The sequence below is a fragment of the Ornithorhynchus anatinus genome, chromosome 5 (genome assembly GCF_004115215.2).
Source record: "Ornithorhynchus anatinus isolate Pmale09 chromosome 5, mOrnAna1.pri.v4, whole genome shotgun sequence".
Classification (NCBI taxonomy): Eukaryota; Metazoa; Chordata; class Mammalia; order Monotremata; family Ornithorhynchidae; genus Ornithorhynchus; species Ornithorhynchus anatinus.
In genome coordinates, this window is record NC_041732.1 from 10,397,449 (window position 1) to 10,418,249 (window position 20,801).

Sequence of the window (20,801 nt, forward strand, 5' to 3'; positions counted from 1 at the left end):
AGAAGTGAAGTGATTTGCCCGAGGTCACTCAGCCGACAAGTGGAAGAGCTGAGGTTAGAACCCAGGTCATTCTGACTCCCAGGCCCGAGCTGCAGCATGGCAGAGCGGAGAGAGCTCGGGCCTGGGGGGTCAGAAAGTCATGGGTTCTAATCCTGGCTCTGCCACTTGCCCGCCGTGTGATCTCGGACAAGTCACTTCATTTCTCTGGGCCTCAGTTACCTCATCTGGAAAATGGAGATTGTGATTGTGAGCCCCATGCGGGACAAAGACTGTGTCCAACCCGATTCGCTGGTATCCACCCCAGCGCTTAGTAATAACAATAATGTTGGTATTTGTTAAGCGCTTACTATGTGCAGAGCACTGTTCGAAGCGCTGGGGTAGGGACAGGGTAATCAGGTTGTCCCACGTGGGGCTCACAGTCTTAATCCCCATTTTACAGATGAGGGAACTGAGGCACAGAGAAGTTAAGTGACTTGCCCACAGTCACACAGCTGACAAGTGGCAGAGCTGGGATTCGAACTCACGACCTCTGACTCCCAAGCCCAGGCTCTTTCCACTAAGCCACGCTGCTTCTCTATGAAGAAGGGGACAGTGCCTGGCACGTAGTAAGCGCTTAATACCATTGTTATTATTATCATTTGACTCTAGCCCATGCGGCTTCTCATTCATTATAATAAGATATAATAATAATAGTGATATTTATTGAGCGCTATGTGCCAGGCACTGTTCTAAGCGCCGAGGTAGATACGAGCAGATCGGGTTGGATACAGTCCCTAGCCCACACAGAGGTCACAGACTTAACCCCCGTTTCTGGCTCTGCTGAAAGGCGAGGAGGTGTGGGAATCAGGAGACCTGGGATCTAGACCCAGCTCTGCCACTGGCCTACCAAGCGACCTTGGACAAGTCACTTAACCTCAGCTTCCTCTCCTGCTGAATGGGGAGGCCGTGCCTGCTTCCCACTACCTCGAAGGCAGGAGGACGAAATCAGTCGTATTTATTGAGATCTTAGTGTGTGCAGAGCGGTGTACTAAGCGCAAGAGAATTGGCAGAAGCGTATCCTGCCCATAACCCTCTGTGAAACGGCAAGGGTCGTCCTGGCAGGTTACCTAGCTCGGAGAGAGCTGAAGGCGGGCGAACCACGCCGTCTCCGGCTGATCCGGGGGGTGGTGAGACAGATAGTCTTCAAATCTCACAGCATCCAAATTGAATTCAGCCAAGTGCCTTATCGATCTTGTTCATCTGTCGGCTCCCAGGGCTGCCCCGTGGGGGGCTTCGGCGACCCGAGGCAGGCGGCGACGGTGGGACGCCAAAGGCCCTGTGGGGCCGAGCGTTCTTATTCATTCTTGGGGAATTCAGAGCTTAATTTGATCTTGAGAGCTACGGTGATGAAAGGCTTTGAGAGCAAAATGACTCGGGGGAATAGGTTTTGTCAGAGTCAGCTCGACACTCATGGAGCTCATAGCTGACATTGTTAGCTTGTGTGTCTGTGTGGAGAGAGAAACAGAAAATTAAATCCAGAGCTATCCTTCATGTTCGAAAATGAGGATACTGCCGGGCATATTTAATCCCTGTGTGGGAATGAGACTAAAACTATATATTTATATATATATGTATATATATATGTATATACTTTCATTACCCTATTTATTTATTTTGTTAATGAGATGTACATCACCTTGATTCTATTTATTGCTACTGTTTTAATGAGATGTCCATCCCCTCGATTCTATTTATTGCTATCGTTTTTGTCTGTCCGTCCCCCCCCCGATTAGACTGTAAGCCCGTCAATGGGCAGGGACTGTCTCTATCTGTTGCAGATTTGTCCATTCCAAGCGCTTAGTACAGTGCTCTGCACATAGTAAGTGCTCAATAAAGACTATTGAATGAATGAATAAAACTAAAAGAAAATTTAAAAAAATAAATGAACAAACGGCAACCTCTTCCATGCCATTTACTAAAAATAAATTGTGGTATCTGTTAAGCGCTTACTACGTGCAAAGCACTGTTCTAAGCGCTGGGGGATACAAGGTGATCGGATTGTCCCATGTGGGCTCACAGTCTTAATCCCCATTTGACAGATGAGGGAACTGAGGCACAGAGAAGCTAAGTGACTTGCCCAAGGTCACACAGCTGACTAGCTGCAGAGCCGGGACCCGTGACCTCTGACTCCCGAGCCCGCACTCTTTCCACTGAGCCACGCTGCTTCTCTGGTTACTAGTGCACTCTCCCAAGTGCTTAGTACAGTGCTCTGCACAGAGTAAGCACTTATCCACTGTGGGGAGGGAATATGTCTGTTTACCGTTACATTGTTCTCACCCAAGCACTCAGTACAGTGCTCTGTACACAATAAGCGTTCAATAAATATGACTGAATGAATGAATAAAATAAGCGCCCTGTAAAGAGCGCTGCTCGATTGGCCCGTAGAGACGGTTCTTTGCGGAGCAGTTGCATTTGCTTTTTGCAGTGCCTGTCGCCGCTTTGACTTCCGCCCCTCGCTACCACATTATCCTAAAGGCTCTGCTTTAGAGGACCTCTCTCCCCACACCCCTCCCCCGAGGGCCCTCTGCGAGACTGGCCTGTCCGCTGCCGCTGGCGTTGCCTGTCAAAGGGTTGCTGCCGTCGCCTGTGTTGCCGGTCGTGAGGTCATCCTTGAAACCGCTTCTCCCGCCCTCCCTTGTCCACCGGGTCGACCCACCAAACAGCGGCTGTTTGGGTATCCTGTTGTCAACCCCCCTCTACCACGATACTGGCCTACAGATGTCTTCTGTCGCCTGGAATACAGGTCACCTAAAGAAGCAGAGCTGCCTAGTGGATAGAGCACAGGCCTGGGAGTCAGAAGGACCTGGGTTCTAATCTCGACTATGTCACTTGTCTGCTGTGTTTCCTTGAGCGAGTCACTTCACTTCTGTGTGCCTCGGTTACCTCTTCTAAAAATGAGGATTAAGACTGGGAGCCCCATTTGGGACACTGACTGTACCCAACCCGATGATCCTGTATCTACCCCAGTGCTTAATACAGCGCCTGGCACGTACTAAGCACTTAAATACCATTAAAAAAATCTCACAAGCTACTGAAATGACCTCTGCCTTGATGAATGGTGAAATGCACCATCTGACACTACATTTTCAAACAGGCAATTTCCCATTCTGTTAAGAAAGAAAAATGGCTCTGGGAAGTAATATGAGAACTAAACCTAAATAGGCTCCATTTATTTTTTTCTTTTCCATTTTCCCATCACATAACCTAACAGGTAATAGGATATTTTTAGAGTTTTAGAAATCAACTAGGAGCTTTTCTAATATTCATTTAAACAATTTACTTTACAATCTATTTCTTTCTTCCTTCAGAGAAAAGTATGAGATGGCATCCTAAAACCTAGGGGACTCGAGAATACTGAAGCCAGTACTGTCTATCTTTCTTTAGACCTATAAACTGGGATAAATTTAGATCCGAATCAGTTTTTCATAATGCTCACTGCAGAAGTTTAATTTCCTCTCAGAGAAACTGGAACCTAAATCCAGAACTTGGGATTTATCCGACTTTTAAAAAGTGAACTAGGCATCCAAACTCTGGATTAATAACCGAGAAAATCCTGGTCAGGACCAAATCCTGTCCTCCCTGTGTCTTTCCCTTCACTGTAGACAATACCACCATCCTCCCTATCTCATAAACCCGTAACTGTGGCACTATCCTCGGCTCATCTCTCTCATTCAACCCACATATTTATTCCCGTCAGTTCTATCTTACAATCATCGCCAAAATCCCTTTCCTCTCCATCCAAACTGCTATTACACCGATCCGAGCACTTCGATCCTGCCTTGCCTACTGCATCGGCCTCCTCGCTGTCTTCCCTACCTCCCGTCTCTCCCCACCCAAGTCCACACTTCCCTCTGCTGCCCGGATCACTTTTCTACAGAAAAGTTCAGTCCATATTTACCCCCTCCTCAAGAGCCTCCAGTGGTTGCCCATCCACCTCCACATCAAACAGAAACTCCTCATCTCCGGCTTTAAAACGCTCCATCCGCTCACCCCTTCCAACCCTACCTCGCTGACTGCCCACTGCAACTCAGTCCACAGACTTGGTTCCCCTAATGCCGACTCTGTCACGATACCTCGATCTCATCTATCTCACCACTGACCCCTTCGCCCCAACCTCCCCCTGACCTGGCACTCTCTCCCGCTCCACCTACACCAGACCACCACTCTCCCCACCTTCAAAGCTTATTAAAATCCCAGCTCCTCTAAGAGGCCTTCCCGGATTAAGCCTTTTCCCCTACTTCACCTTCCTTCTGAATCGCCCATACCCTTCAATACTGTACCCTTCAACACTTGATATTCGGCCCGCCCTCAACCCCAAAGCACTGATCTGAAATCTATTTACTTATTTCACTGACTCCCCTCTCTAGACTGTGAGCTCCTTGTGGGGAGGGAATACGCCTACCCATTCTACAGTACTTTACTCTCCCAAGTGCCTCTAATACAGTGCTCTGTCCATGGTAAATGCTCAATAAATACCACTGACTGATTATTACGGCACACTTTTGCACTCTACATAAAGAGTTCCAGAGTCGCTTTTGAGGAAGGGGCAAAGAACCCAGTCTACGATGTAAGCAAGCGACCTTGCAGACTAGCCCACCTGCGGGTTGGCCGAAGGACAACAATAATAATAATAATAGGGGTATTGTTACGTGCTTACTATGTGTCAGGGCCTGGACTGAACCTATGGTGGATACACACAAATCGTGTTGGACCCCGCCCCGGCCCACATGAGGCTCACGGTCTCGATCCCCATTTTACAGATGAGATAACTGAGGCCTCAGATAACTGAGGCCCAGAGAAGTGAAGCGACTTTCCCCAGCTCACCCGGCGGACAAGTGACGGAGCCGGGATTAGAACCCATGACCTATTGACTCCCAGGCCTCTATCCACTATGCCATGCTGTTTCTCCAGGGAAATGTGCATGAAATCCTAGGAGTTCTGCCAGGCATACAGCATAATGTGTTGAGGTCACGGGTGCCGTTTCTGAAAGACGGAGGAGTTTGCCCAATCCCAGAGTTTCTCTGGGGTGGGGAGAACCTCTGAACCCCCATCTTGCTCCAAAGTTCCCCGCTGGGTCAGTGTGAAGTCTGGCACGACATCTGAGCTGTGGGACTTGGCTTCAGGAGCCATGACAGGGGGTGGCGGAGTGGCCAAAATCTTAAAAATGGAACATGAAAGCATCCAGGTTCCTGTCTGGGACAGACCCGCTCGAAACCGGAAGACTGGCTGCCCGCCCGGGGACATCACAGTATGAATTCTGGCTAGACTAGTAACGAAGAATCGGGGTTTTATCTGCTTTTCTTCTGTGGGTGGAGGTGGGCAGGAGGAAAGAGCAGGCTACTCTGGACTGTCGAGAATCAGCGTGGCTTAGTGAATAGAGCAGGGGCCTGGGAGTCAGAAGAACCTGGATTCTAATCCCGGCTCCGCCACTTGTCTGCTGAGTGACTCCGGGCAAGTCACTTCACGTCTCTGTGCTTCAGTTACCTCTTCTGTAAAATGGGGATTAAGACTGTGAGCCCCGACGTGGGACAGGAACTGTGTCCAACCCAATTTGTTCACATCCACCCCAGAGCCTAGTACAGTGCCTGGCACACAGCAAGCACTTAAATACCAGAATTACTATTATTATTATTCCTGTGGGCAGGGAACGTGTCCACCAACTCTGTTATACTGTACTCTCCCGCACGGCAAATGGTCAGTGAGTACTACGGATCGATTGATTGGTTCAACATTTGAGGACTCGGTAAGAGCGTCAACGGGTCCTTCCGTGCTGCATTCGGGGAGTCGGAAAAATACCTTCAATTCTGGCATGTTTATTATAAGCTGCATAGGGACCGTGACGATGGGGTTCTTCCTATAGTCCATCGGCACCAGGTTCGGTGCCAGCTCGTAGTACCGCTCGTGCAACCTGCAAAGGAAACAGAAGGCAACTGCTGTAAATAACCAGCCCGCCATCCCACGGGGTGGCATTCTGTGGAGGCTACGCCCCGGCCCACGGTGGGACCGTCTCGCCCCGTGCCAGGGGCAAACCTTCCTAATGCCATGCCACTTAGCAGGGTTTCTGAGGCAGGAATTCTAGGAGTTCTGGTGACTCCTGAAGACCACCGGTAGATTGTAAACTCCTCGAGGGCAGGGGATTATTTCTACTAATGCTGATGTACTCGCCCCTGTGCTTATCAGGAGAGGCAGCATGGCGTAGTGGATAGAGCACGTGCCTGGGAACCAGAAGGTCGTGGGCTCTAATCCCGCCTCCGCCACTTGTCTGCTGTGTGACCTTGGACCAGTCACTTCCCTTCTCTGGGACTCAGTTACCTCATCTGTAAAATGGGGATTGAGACTGTGAGTCCCATGTGGGACAGGGACTGTGTCCAACCTGATTTGCTTGTATCCACCAGGCGCTTAATACAGTGCCCGCTACATATTAAGCACTTAATCGGTACCATAGTTATTATTATTAGAAACGCTCTTGAAGATGATATATAAGGGAGGTATTAAAGTATATAAAATACGTACATAAGTACTACAGTGTGTTGGGAAATTAAATGCTTATGCAGTAAGGGCCGATAGCAACTGAGGGATGTAAAGTGGGGAGATTAGAGATTGTAAACCCGTCAAACGGCAGGGACTGTCTCTATCTGTTGCCGACTTGTTCATCCCAAGCGCTCAGTACAGTGCTCTGCACATAGTAAGCGCTCAATAAATACTATTGAATGAACGAATGAAGGTGTGATCTAAGAATATGGGGAAACCTGTGGTCTGTCGGGTAAGAACTGGGAGGGACTTTCAGGAAGCGAGGAGGATGCAAGCAAGAGACTGCTGGTGGGAAAGAGAGAGGACGAAGCAGAGTGAGTAGGCGAGCTTGAGAGGAATGCAGATTGTGATCTGGGGAGCAGTAGAAGAGAGTGGTTCAGTAAGAAGGAATGTTGATTGAATGGTTTCAAGTCAGTGGCCAGGAGTTTTTGCTCAAAGCAGCGAGGAATGGGTAACCATTGGAGGTTTGGGAGGAGAGAGGAGTAGTGTCCAGTTCGACATTTTGGAGAAATGATCTGGGAAGAGACCGAAGGCAGGGAGATCAGTGGCAAGCTGATGAGGTAATACCCATCCCTCACAAAACAAAGATTTATACCCAGCAATTCACGGGGGGACATTATACCGGAGAAATAGCTATTTTGTGGGGTACCAACCCGTACTGGTTGCAAGTGAAAAATGATCTCATTTGGTAAACAGTCTTTCCAATCACTTCCAGCCTCCCTTCGCTCCTCTTTTTCTCTTTCCTCTCCTCTTCTCCTCTCTTCTTTCTCTTTCTCTCTCTCTCCCTCTCTTCTCCCCATCCCGTCTGTCCCTCTTTCCACCTCGGATATTCGGGTATTGAGAGAGTAAAAAGGACATGAGGCAATTCTGGCCTTCGGGGACCTTATAGCCTAGAAGGGAAGAAACAGGAGAAGTAGCATGGTATAAAGGTCCAATCTCTGGCAGACCATAGCACGTGTGCGATTGTTCTTTTTCTCCAGTGGGGATTAGTCAGAAAGCAAAAAGTCTTTGCAAATCCATGCTCTACTTTGCTGTGTAATTCTCCTCCATGTCACTATCCCCTCATGCATCGACACCTTATTTAATAGCTACAGACGTGTGTCCGCTCCAATGAACTAACTACCTCTGGCAGAGGTAGACAGGAATCCGCCGGCCTGTAATTAAACCGTGGGTCGGTCTACAAAACCTGCACAGACGGTTGGAACAATGGGTCTCCGAGTTCAAGATGGTTCTTGGCTCATGGGTCAGATTACAGAACGTTTAGGAGGAGGAATTCTCTTCTATCCGGTAATTTGGTTCCCTCGCTCATTTGATGATTACAAAGACGGTACGCTTTTACCACATTACCACCGAGAGATGTTTAAAATAAAATAAAAAATGTTTTAGAGGGGAATCAAAGAGTAATCAGCCTTTTTTTACAGCCTCCGTGGTTAGGCTCTTGCTTACTAAGACTTTTTTTTAAAATGGCATTTGTTAAGCACTTACTATGTATGTTCCAGGCACTGTACTAATTGCTGGGACAGATATAAACTAATAAGGTTGGACACGGTCCCTGTCGCACATGGGACTCACAGTCTTAATCTCCATTTTACAGATGAAGTAACTGAGGCACGGCGAAGTGAAGTGACATGTCCAAGGTCACATGGCAGACAAGTGGCCGAACCGGGACTAGAAACCAGGTCCTTCCGACTCCCAGGCCCTGTGGTCTATCTAGGCCACGCGGGTTCTCGACCTGGAAGACTAATGACTTCCAAACTTCGACGCTTCGCTCCAGGAAGAATCCCCAGGTAACCATCCACCGGTCCAGAATGAAACTGCACCTATCCTGGCGCTGGGAGGAGGGAGTGCACCGAGTTTGGTGTCTGATTTGGCCTTCGACATGCAGTGAAATCCAAGGCGGGCAAGTCATTCTCCCTTCCACGGGCCCGATTCTGAACATCCAGGAAACCACCTCTTCCACCAAGCCTTCCCAGATATTAAATCCCAGCCCTCCAAGTTGGATCAACCCACCAGCTAGCTCTAAAACTACTGCATTTATTTATGCCCATCCTCAGCACTTGTGTTTACAAAACAGCTGTAGCATTTGTTAAACACTTACTATAAGCCAAGCACCGTTATTGAGTGCTGCAATAGATGTCAGGATACGCAGAGCGTATGCAGTTCGAACCCAGTCCCTGTCCCACTTGGGGTCCGCAGTCAAGTCTGAGTGAGAAAAGACGCTGAGCCCCCATTTTACAGGTGAGGAAAATGAGGCACAGAAAAGATAAGTGACTTTCCCGAGGTCACAAAGCAGGCAGGAGGCAGAGCCGAGATTTGAACCTAGGTCCTCTGACTCCCAGGCCTACGCTCTTTCTATGGGGAAGCAGGGTGGCTCAGTGGAAAGAGCCCGGGCTTGGGAGTCAGAGGTCACGGGTTCGAGTCCCGGCTCTGCCACTTGTGATTGTGGGCAAGTCACTTAACTTCTCTGTGCCTCAGTTACCTCACCTGTAAAATGGGGGTGAAGACTGTGAGCCTCACGTGGGACAACCCGATTACCCTGTATCTAACCCAATGCTTAGAACAGAACTCTGCACATAGTAAGCGCTTAACAAATACCAACATTATTATTATTACTAGGTCATGCTGCTTCCCTACATGTGAATTCATATGAATATTATTTATTCTGACTGCACTTTGCAATTTTATTACTGTCTCCCTCATTAAAGGTAAGGTCCTAGTAGACAGGGTATGTATTTCATCTCTCTGTTGTGCTTTCCAAGTACTTAATATTCTTAATATTCTTGCTTTTGTCTTTCTAGGTTGTTTTCTTCCATGCCTTTGTGTGTCACTGAGCCCTACTTTCCTCTTAGACTGGCAGCCTTCTGAGGGCCAGGGAGCGTGTCTCTTTTTAGTCTGTGTACTTTTCCCCAGGGTTGCACATTGAGCATCCTTAATAAATTTTATTATTACCATTACTAGCACAGTGTATTACTCTCAGTGGGCACTCAATCACTAGCACTAATCGTAATAATCGCAGTAGTTGTTAAGCGCTTACTATGTGTCGAACACTGTTCTCAGTGCTGGGGTAGATACGCTGTAATTAAGTTGGACATGGTTCCTGTCCCACGTGGGGCTCACCGTCTTAATCCCCATTTTACAGGTGAGGTAACTGAGGCACAGAGAAGTTAAGAAGGAGTAGGGTGTAGTGGATAGAGCACGGGCCTGGGAGTCAGAAGGTCGGGGGTTCTAATCCCAGCCCCGCCACTTGTCTGCTCGGTGACCGTGGGCAAGTCACTTCCCTTCTCTGTCCCTCAGTCATCTCGTCTGTAAAATGAGAATTGAAATTGGTCCACCCCAATTTGCTTGTATCCACCCCAGTGTTTAGTACAGTGCCTGGCACATAGTAAGCGCTTAACAAATACGGCAATTATTATTATTACTATTAAATTATTTCATCATCTGTCTCACCACCTACACTGTGCACTCCCAACCAGGATTGTGGCTATTATTTCTACTGTACTCTCCCAAGTGCTTAATACAGAGTTCTGCACAAACTAGGGGCTCAATAAATACTACCCACTGATACCTGAAGTGCACAAAACAGATCAAGTGGAAGTTCTGCTTTCTGGGAAGCAGGGTGGCCTAGTGGAAAGAGCACAAGCCTGGGAGCCAGAGGACCTGGATTCTAATTAGCGCTTGTGTGTCCTTGGGCAAGTCACTACACGTCTCTGTGCCTTAGGTCCCTCCTCTACCAAAAGGGGATTCGGTACCTGTTCTCCCTCCTCCTCTGACTGTAAGCCCCATGAGGGACCTGATTATCTTTCATCTACCCTAGTGCTTAGCAGGGTGCTTGGCAAATAGTAAGTGCTTCACAAAAACCATTATTATTGCTGTTTTGATTGTGAGTGTGATTATTTGAAGGGCTTTAAACTCAAGAAAGAGGCCAGATACATTCACCGTAAGGTATTTTTCCAAACCGTTCTTATTAAGACTTTAGGAGAGGGAGCTGATTGGTTCCTAGAGGATAAATTCCCGCCTCGTTTTTCCCCACCCCCTTCCAAGGCAAAAGCACAGAGAGCTGTAGCTTTCCATCTGCTTTGCCTCTAGGGACACACACGGGATCTAGTAATTGCCTACAGCCTTACACACTTCTGCAGGATATTTAACGAGGCTACAAAAATAAAAGGAACCCTGTAAGCAAACAAACAGAATAAAAACTGGGCCAGTGGGATGGCATAAAGGATTTAGGATAACATAAAGTTATATTTCCTATAAGGAACGACAATAATAATGATAATAGTGCTATTGTTAAGCGCTTACCCTGTGCTAGGCGCTGTACTAGGTGCCGGGGTGAATGCAAGCAAATCGGGTTGGAAACAGTCAATACGGAAATCGTACCATTCATTCATTCATTCAATAGTATTTATTGGGCGCTTACTATGTGCAGAGCACTGTACTAAGCGCTTGGAATGGACAAATCCGTAACAGATAGAGACAGTCCCTGCCCTTTGACGGGCTTTCGGTCTCATCGGGGGAGACGGACAGACAAGAACAGTACCATATTGGGATTAGGCTGTTCTCCCCCTCTAGAGTGTAAACTCGTTGTGGGCAGGCAACATTTCTGCCAACTCTGCTGCAGTGTACACTCCTGAGCAGTTAGTACAGTGCTCCGCACACAGTAAGTGCTCAATAAATAATAATAATGTTGGTCTTTGTTAAGCGCTTACTATGTGCGGAACACTGTTCTAAGCGCTGGGGTAGACGCAAGGGAATCAGGTTGTCCCACGTGGGGCTCACAGTCTTAATCCCCATTTTACAGATGAGGTGACTGAGGCACACAGAAGTTAAGTGACTTGCCCACAATCACACAGCTGACAAGTGACAAGCTGACAAGTGGTGGAGCTGGGATTCAAACCCACGACCTCTGACTCCAAAGCCCGTGCTCTTTCCACTGAGCCACGCTGCTTCTCTAAATAAATGCCATTAGTCGACACGACTCTGTTGAATTGCACTTTTTTAGGTGCTCAGGTTAGTGTTCTGCGCACACCAAGTGCTCAAAAGATAACGCTGATTGAATGACTGAGTGAATGACGATTGGAAGAGTTGATAAACACTGGTCTGGTGGGAGGGAAACCAGTGGAGTTTATTCATTCATTCAATCGCATTTATGGAGCGCCTACTGCGTGCAGACCACTGTGCTAAGCGCTCGGGAGAATACGACAATAAACAGATACATACGTTATATCCTTCTCTGAAGGTACCTTATAAAAGATTTTCAGGTGTCGGAGATGGTTGAAATGTAATCCTGCCCCACGGGATCTTTCAAATCGGCTGCTCTGCCCTCCTGTCTTCCCGTCCCAGTTGAAGGGAGAGCGGGATGGGAGTGGTGGGGCTGGGGGAGAACAGGAATTTGAGTGGGGGTTAAGAGGGAGGTGCCATTTACATGCCACCACGCGGCCGTGGGGCTGGGGTGACGGTGGGGGCAATCTGGGGCAGTGGGGAGTGCCAGGGGACTCTTTGCCCCGAACGCGCAACTTTGTCAGATGGTCAACTTGAATCTCCTCTGAGAGACGCCGGAACTCCAGGCCTAGTGGATAGAGCACAGGCCTGGGAGTCAGAGGACCTGGGTTCCGATCCCGGCTCCGCCACTTGTATGACCTTGGGCAAGCCACTTCACTTCTCTGGGTCTGAAAAATGGGAATTAACACTCAGAGCCCCATGTGGAACATACACTGTGTCCAACCTGATTAGCTTGTATCTACCCAGTGCTTAGAACAGTGCCTGACACACAATAAGTGCTTAACAAATACCATTAAAAAAAAAAAAACCATCAACTCCAAACCACAGTACTGCTGCAGTCCTCTGGAAAAAAAAAAATCTAACCAGGCATAGTCTTTTTTATTATGCTTGACTGCAAAACCTCCATGCTGCGCCCCGGTCTCTGGCCACGTTTGGCCGCCTCCATGTCCGTCGCAATGATGACCTAAGAATTATGGTCCAAGGGCAAAAATCCCTTTAACTCAGTGATGCTCCTTTGTTCTGAAAAGCTGCAATTTCACACCGGGTTCAGGCTGCCTCGAGTGAAGAAAGGAGACACAGTATTTCTTCAGTTAGTCTGTGAGCCCCATATGGGACGAGGACTGTGCCTAACCTGATTATCTTATTATCTACTCCCGTGCTCAGTACGGTGCTCGGCACGTAGCGAGAACTTAATAAATGTTATTATTTTTTATAGTATTTGCTAAGTGCTTACTATGTGTCAGGCACTGTACTAAGCGCTGGGATAGATACAGTCCCCGTCCCACATCGGTCTCATGGTCTGAATCCCCATTTTACAGTTGAGTTAACAGACACAGAGGTCACACAGCGGAAAAGTGGTGAAGCCGGGATTGGAACTCAGGTCCTTCTAACTCCCAGGCCCAAGATCTATCCACTGGGCCGTGTTGAAAATGGCCGAGAGATGGTATAAGGGGAGAGGACTTGGTCTAGATAGGTACTTTTAATAAGGATAACAGAGCTCAAATAACAGATCCTATTCACCATTACGCTTTACACTTCGTTCTCTCTCCTATTGAGATTCAATCTTCGATAGAATGACGGGAACCTGATTAGCCTGTACTAACCTCAGCGCTTAGTACAGTGCCTGGCACATAGTAAGTGCTTAAAAAATACCCTTTTTTTGGTTTTTGAAAAAGGGAGCATCTCGGCTTCAGCACACAAGCTACGATGGCAATGAAAGTAGGAAGTCAGAAGGAAAGAGGAGCCAAGGAAGGTAAGCGGGGTGAACCCTTTGAAGAAAGTGTCTTGGAAAGGAGACGCAGAGGTCCGCACAGATACAAGATGGGACCTGAATGGAATCCGGCCCTCCGGGAGAGATTGAGGTTCAGGTGTCTCCCGGGCCGGCCCCCATCTTCCCTAAATGAGCACATCTCTGGCTTTAGGCCTGTTATCGTGGCTCTCCGCTTCCACGGCCTTCTTTTCTCCTCCTTTCGTTCTCTATAATCAGCAGTAGCAGGCAGGGCAGGCTGAACACCTATACTTCTCCAGCTGGGCCCTGGCCAACTCATTATCCCTGTCTATAGGGAGAAATAGAAGCAGACGGGGAGGCTGGCGGAAAAACGTTATTACCGGAATCAAAACTTGTCTGCCGGAAAATTTGATTTACCAAATACAGAACAGTCTCGGAAAGAATGTCCTAGCACATGGGCTACCTTGACGGAACGTGATCGAGCCTGGGCTCCTGGTTCGGATGAGACACCTCAGAGCAGCGGGCCACTTCGTGTCGCGGGGAAACAGGACCCTGGAGCAGCGAGGTCGGCATCGTCTCAGCTCCCAGGCGGGCTCACGGGGGACTGGAAAAGTCCCCAGATGAGAGGGATCGAGAAGAAAAGTCCATCTGGAATATATGGATGCTGACCCAACCCTCAGTTTCAACTTTGATGCCCCCTTCTCTGAGGATTGTCTCTGCTAGCACTATAAAGGAGTGATTTTTTTCTTTTCATTTCAAGGGGAAACTCATTCATTCATTCAGTCGTATTTACTGAGTGCTTACTATGTGCAAACTACTGTACTAAGCACTTGGGACAGTACAACAGCAGAAACATTCCCTTCCTACAATGCGCTTACAGTCAAAATATGTCCTAACATAATACACACACACACTCACAAATGTTTATGGTATTGCACATATCAATAACAATTATATTGTTACTGAGGTATTTAAGTGCTTGATTATATGCTAAGCACCTTACTAATAATAATTTTGATGTTTGTTAAGTGCTTACTATGTACCAAGCACTGTTCTAAGCGCTGGGGTAGATACAAAGTAATCAGGTTGAACTCAGTCCCGATCCCACATTCATTCATTCAATAGTATTTATTGAGCGCTTACTATGTGCAGAGCACTGCACTAAGCGCTTGGAATGTACAAATCGGTAACAGATAGAGACAGTCCCTGCCCTTCGACGGGCTTACGGTCTAATCGGGGGAGACGGACAGACAAGCGCAATAGCAACAAATAGAATCTAGGGTATGAACATATTAAAAACAATAGCAAATAAATAGAATTAAGGCGATGTACATTTCATTAACAAAATAAATAGGGTAATGAAAATATAAACAGTTGAGCGGACGAGGTCAGTGCTGAGGGGAGGGGAAGGGAGAGGGGGAGGAGCAGAGGGAAATGGGGGCAAAGAGGGTTTAGCTACAGAGAGGTGAAGGGGGGTGGTAGAGGGAGTAGAGGGAGAAGGGGAGTTCAGTCTGGGAAGGCCTCTTGGAGGAGGTGAGTTTTAAGTAGGGTTTCGAAGAGGGGAAGAGAATCAGTTTGGCGGAGGTGAGGAGGGAGGGCGTTCCGGGACCGCGGGAGGACGCGGCCCGGGGGTCGACGGCGGGATAGGCGAGAACGGGGGACGGTTAGGAGGTGGGCGGCGGAGGAGCGGAGCGTGCGGGGTGGGCGGTGGAAAGAGAGAAAGGAGGAGAGGTGGCAAGGGGGCAAGGTGATGGAGAGCCTTGAAGCCTAGAGTGAGAAGATTTTGTTTTGCGCGGAGGTTAATAGGCAACCCCTGGAGGTTTTTAAGAAGGGGAGTGACATGCCCAGAGCCACATGGGGCTCACTGTCTTATTTTACAGATGAGGTAACTGAGGGACCGAGAAGCAAAGTGACTTGCTCAAAGTCACACAGCTGGCGTGGCAGAGCCGGGATTAGAATCCATGTCCTTTGACTCCCAGGCCCGTGCTGCTTCCAGTGCTACTAAGACCTGGAGTAGACACGATACAATCAGATCAGGCACAGTCCCTGCCCCATGAGAGGTTCAAAGTCTAATGGGAAGGAACAAGCAGGTATTTAATTGCCACTTTAAAAAGGAGGAAACTGAGGCACAGAGAAGGTAAGTGACCTGCCTGAGGTCACCCAGCAGGCAAGTGACTGGATCAGGATTAAAACCCAGGTCCTTTTATCAGAGGTATTACTGAAAACACGGCTCCCTCGCAACTATAACTCTGTATTTCTAAAAGGCTCAAGAACTCTTAGGCTTTTGCGGCAGCCCACCCCAACTGGAATCACGCAATGTGATTATTCAATATGACCTGAGCGGAAGAAAGAGTGGACTTCAATTGCAGAATCATTTGTCACCAATTCAGCCATCTGTTGGTTCTGTATCTGCATAAGCACCCTGACAACGAGGAACATCACTAACGTACTATTTTCCCTACACCACCTCCCTGTAGACATCAACGCCCCAGTTCCCTAATCCCATTCACCCCACGGCCCTGGACGCAGCACTCCCCACAGCCGCATCAAACACGTTCCTTTCCCATCACTGGGCGAATGTTGGTCTCTGCCCAAGCTGCAATGTCACACCAAAGGAAACACTTAGCTAATTATACCTCCTCAATTTCAGCTGGGACTTTTTTTTTTTTAAACACCGATTTGTTTCAAATTATACAGCATTTATGGAATCAATTGCCGAAGAAGAATACTCCAAACTATGACTCGTACCTTACTTAACTAAGAGACATCATGCAGAACGTCTACTTCAATAAAACTTTACATCCTTAATCCGCTTCATAAACACAAACTAATCCATTATAATAACTTTAAGCACTTAATATTGCACACCAAAATGGAACTTGTGCAATTGCCTGGGTGAAGGATCTTGGGGGAAGAAAAAAAATTGTCCCAAGAACAACCCTATTTTTGAGTCTCAAGATATATTTGGAGGAAAAATAGCGTGGTCTTCTCTCCTGTCCCTGAGAGGGTAGGGGCGGCTTAGTACTGAGCTGAGTGGAGAAGAAGAGGTGCTTGAAGGCGATGTGTTAGGCAGCAATCAATTAATAAGTGGTATTTATTGACTGCTTACTGTGTGCAGAGCACTGGACTAAGCGTTTGAGAGAATATCATACAACAGAGTAGACAGACACGATCCCTGCTCACGACACAGCATAACGAAAGAGACAATGGCGCTGGGTTGGCAGAGGCTGTTATCTAACAACCGGGTTGCTTTGGGCTAAAACCTTCTTCAACTATGCTAGGACCAGATCAGATGGGCTGCACAACAGCAGAGAGAAGGGAGGGGAAGCATTTGTGATTACCCTCCCCACATGGAATTACTCCCTAAAATCTAAGGAGGCAAGATGGTCTAGTGAAGAGAACTAAGACTTTCTCCCTCAAGAGGCCAAGAGTAAGGCCATAATGTCTTTTTTTCCCCCTCATGGCATTTAAGTGCTTACTATGTGCCTCACACTGTATTGAGTACTGGGGTAGACTCAAGATAATCAGGTTGGACACAGTTCATGTCCCATGTAGGCCTCACAGTCTCATTCTCCATTTTACTAATGAGGTAACTGAGGCACAGAGAAGTGAAGTGACCTGCCCAAGGTCACACAGCAGACAAGTGGCAGAGAGAGGTTTAGAATCTAGATCCTTCCAGCTCCCAGGCCCATTCTCTATCCACTAGGCCACGCTGCTTCCTGTGCCCGAGGCTGCAGATTTGGTAGATTGGGAGTTTTTCATCTATATTGCAAACGACTGAAAATTTCAAGCTGGCCCAGCCCCCCGCGATCCATCACTAGAATAAATGTGTAATGTACAAAAACAAAGGACGATTGTGAAAGTCAGGAAACACCTCATTTGCTGAGGTGGTACCCCTATAAGAAACACTGCCACATACCCCTTGTCACCACAGACCCCCTGTGTCTACCCCAGCGCTTAGAACAGTGCTCGGCACATAGTAAGCGCTTAACAAATACCAACATTATTATTATTATTAAATGCTTGCAAGTCAGCATTGGGATCGGAGTCTACTTTTCAATCTCCACTACTGAAAGCGTCACTCAATGAATCGTATTTATTGAGCACTTACTGTATGCAGAGTAATACGACAATATAACAGACACATTCCCTGCTCACAGAGAGCTTACAGTCTAGAGGGGAGACAGACAATATAATGACATAATAGATATGTACATAAGTGTTGTGGGGGTCGGGGGGAATAATGGGAGCAAGTCAGGGTGATGCAGAAAGGAGGAGAAAGGAGGGCTTAGTCAGAGAAGGCCTCTTAGAGGAGACGTGCCCTCAGTAAAGCTTTGAACGGCGAGAGAGTCATTGTCTGTCGTATGTGAAGCGGGCGGGAGTCCCAGACCAGAAGCAGGATGTAGGCAAGAGGTTGGCGGCAAGATAGACGAGATGAAGGCACACGGAGCAGACTGGCATTTGAGAAGTGAAGTGTAAGGGCTGGGTTGTAGCAGAGGCGTAGACAGGGGCAAGGCAGGAGGGGGCAAGGTGAGTGAGTGCTGTAAGGAGCTTCTGTTTGATGCAGAAGTGGATAGGCAACCAACTAGAGGTTTTTGAGGAGCGGGGAAAACATGGACTGAATGTTTTTGCAGAAAAATCTGGGTAGCAGAGTGAAGTGGGGAGAGATAGGAGGCTGGGAGGTCACAAGGAGACTGACACAGTAATCAAGGCGGGATAGGATAAATGCTTTGGATTTTGGATGCAGTGGAAGGGATGGATTTTAGCCATGTTGTGGAGGTTGAACCAACAGGATTTAGCGATAGACTGAATACGTGAGTTGAACGAGAGAGAGGGGTCAAGGTTACAAGTTTGTGAGACAGGAAGGATGGTGGCGCTTGTCTACAGTGATGGGAAAGTCAGGGAAAGGACAGGGTTTGGATGGGAGGTTAAGGCATTCCGTTTTGGACATGTTAAGTTTGAGGTGACACCAGAACATCCAAGGAGAGATGTCTTGAAGGCAGGAGGAAATGAGAGACTGCAGAGAGAGAGAGAGATCAGGGTTGGAGATGTAGATTTGAGAATCATCCACATAGAGGTAATAGTTGAAGCCAAGGGAGCGAATGAGTTTTCCAAGGGCGTGGGTGTAGATGGAGAATAGAAGGGGACCCAAAACCGAACTCTGAGGGACAACATCAACTCAATATCACCAATAAGCGTGCTATTAAATCACCTGGAATTCTGTGGGACAAAGTCTAATGGGTCATTTATCCCATTTCAACCAGAAAAAGACACGCTGGGCAAGAAGCCTAACTAGAAATTCCACTCTTCCTGTAAGAGGACTGGGAAGGAAGGTCTCTCTCCGAACCCAGGAGTTCTGCCTTTCAGCTCCAGCCTTCACCTCTCCATTTTGCCCAGGCCCCAGAGCAGTGTCGGTACTGTGAAGGGAAAATTGAGAGGGCTCCTTATCCTGCCGAATCTGGAAACGCTCCCAGGTTGGAGGAGAGAGAGAGATGAGAAGTGTTCTCAGAGGATGTCATTTCCCTGAAATACTATATCCCCTCCAGCTTGTTTTCTGCATTTCTCCTCCTCAGAAAACAATGTCACAATACCTAATGCGGTGCCGGTGCTTGACATCTTGCGATCAAGTTGGCGGGAAGGGAATCATTGCTTTCAACTTTAATAGATCCTTATTCCTTAGATTTCATCTGATATACCTTCTTCACTTTCACCTGCAAAACTTCTCTGGATAAATTCAAACCAGCCCCTCCTCATCTTGAGAAGGACCTGAATGACACCACTATCCTGGTAAACCGGTGAACCTGGAACCCGAAGAAATTAAGCCAAGTCTGAAAGACATGAGGATGTATAAAATGTAATGAAAAATGGCAAAATGCTACTACTGTCCTTTAGATTCCTGTTGCTCAGTGCCTGTCCGTTCCGCTTTCACAACTTCGCTAAAATCCGCCCTTTTCTCTCCATCCAAACTGCTATCACGTGAACACAATCACTTATCCTATCCCACCTTGATTTCTCTATCAGCCTCCTTGCTGACCTCCCAGCCTCCCGTCTCTCCCAACTCCAGTCCGTACTTGACTCTGCTGCCTGGATCATTTTCCTACTAAAATGTTCAGGACATGTTTCCCTACTCCTCGAGAAACTCCAATTGTTGTCCATCCACCTCCGCATCCCATGAGAAGCAGCATGACCTAGCGGAGAGGGCCCAGGCCCGGGAGTCAGAGGACCTGGATTCTAATCCCCGTTCAGCCACTTGCCTGCTGTGTCACCTTGGGCAAGTCACTTAAATTCTCTGGGCCTCAGTTACCTCATCTGTAAAATAGGGATTAAAGCTGTGAGCCGGACATGGGACAGGGACTATGCCCAACCTGATAAAGTTGTAATAATAACTATGGTATTTGTTAAGCCCTTACTATGTGCCAGGCACTGTACTAAGCGCTGGGATGGATCCAAGCAAATCGGATTGGACCAGGTCCCTGTCGCTGGACCGCTCGGCTCGTGCGTCGATGAAGACCGCGGATAGCTGCGAGAATTGATGCAAATTGCAGGACGCGTTGATCATCGACACTTTGAACGCACTTGCGGGCCAGGGTTCCTCCTGGGGATAGGCCTGAGTGTCACCTGCAGTCCCACATGGGGCTCAGGGTCTCAATCCCCATTTTACAGATGAGGTAATTGCAGCACAGAGAAGTGAAGCGACCTGCCCAAGGTCACACAGCAGATAAGTGGCAGAGCTAGGATTAGAGCCCAGGTCCTTCTCCCTCCCAGGCCACTCGACCACGCTGCTTCTCTCTTGGCTCAGTGGAAAGAGCACGGGCTTGGGAGTCAGAGGTCATGGGTTCAAATCCCAGCTCAGCCACTTGTCAGCTGTGTGACTTTGGGCAAGTCACTGAACTTCTCTGTGCCTCAGTTACCCCATCCGTAAAATGGAGATTAAGACTGTGAGCCCCACGAGGGACAACCTTATCACCTTGTATCCTCCCCAGCGCTTAGAACAGTGCTTTGCACGTAGTAAATGCTTAACAAATGCCATTATTATTATTATTATTCCTTATTGCTCTTCTTCATACCTTCTGGCCCAGGCTTCAAAAACAATGACTGCATCTTCTCCGAGAATGATGGGGAAAGTGCAGATGTGCATCTGGAAACTCTACAAGTTCAATCCAGGTGCCCACATCTACCTTACCATCGATTTATAAAGCAACCCTCCCCAAAATTAAAATCTGCTTACCGAAGGATTTCTTTCCGAGTGAAGAAAGAACAGTCCTAAGAAAGAAAACAGAAAATTCATTCATTGGTTGATTTCATTTATTTATGGATCTTCAGAATCGCAGGCACTGCTGTATTAAAAAACATTCTGACCAGGACATGATTATTCCCTCCTCCCTACACTAGGTACGAGAACGAGTGAATAAACGGGGATAAATCTCTAAAGGACACTACTGTTGGAACGATAGTTATCTATCAAAATGTCAGCTGGGAAAACAGTACAGAGAGAAGACCTGTT

General features: G+C 47.8%; 1 protein-coding gene and 1 long non-coding RNA gene across 2 annotated transcripts in view; one reads left to right on the plus strand and one right to left on the minus strand.

Moving 5' to 3' along the window:
- The window catches only part of CIB2 (calcium and integrin binding family member 2), a 46,098-nt gene that overhangs the window by 14,619 nt on the left and 10,678 nt on the right, over window positions 1-20,801 (minus strand). Inside the window, exons 2-3 of the mRNA XM_029064585.2 lie at window positions 20,526-20,560; window positions 5,836-5,947 (exon numbers count right to left, since the gene is read on the minus strand). Coding sequence (XP_028920418.1) covers window positions 5,836-5,947; window positions 20,526-20,560 — 147 coding nt within the window. The remainder of the gene's footprint in view (window positions 1-5,835; window positions 5,948-20,525; window positions 20,561-20,801) is intronic.
- Window positions 8,250-9,521, plus strand: LOC114812027. Its single transcript, XR_003759694.1, has 2 exons — window positions 8,250-8,357; window positions 9,369-9,521. It is a non-coding gene; the product is annotated as an uncharacterized LOC114812027 (long non-coding RNA).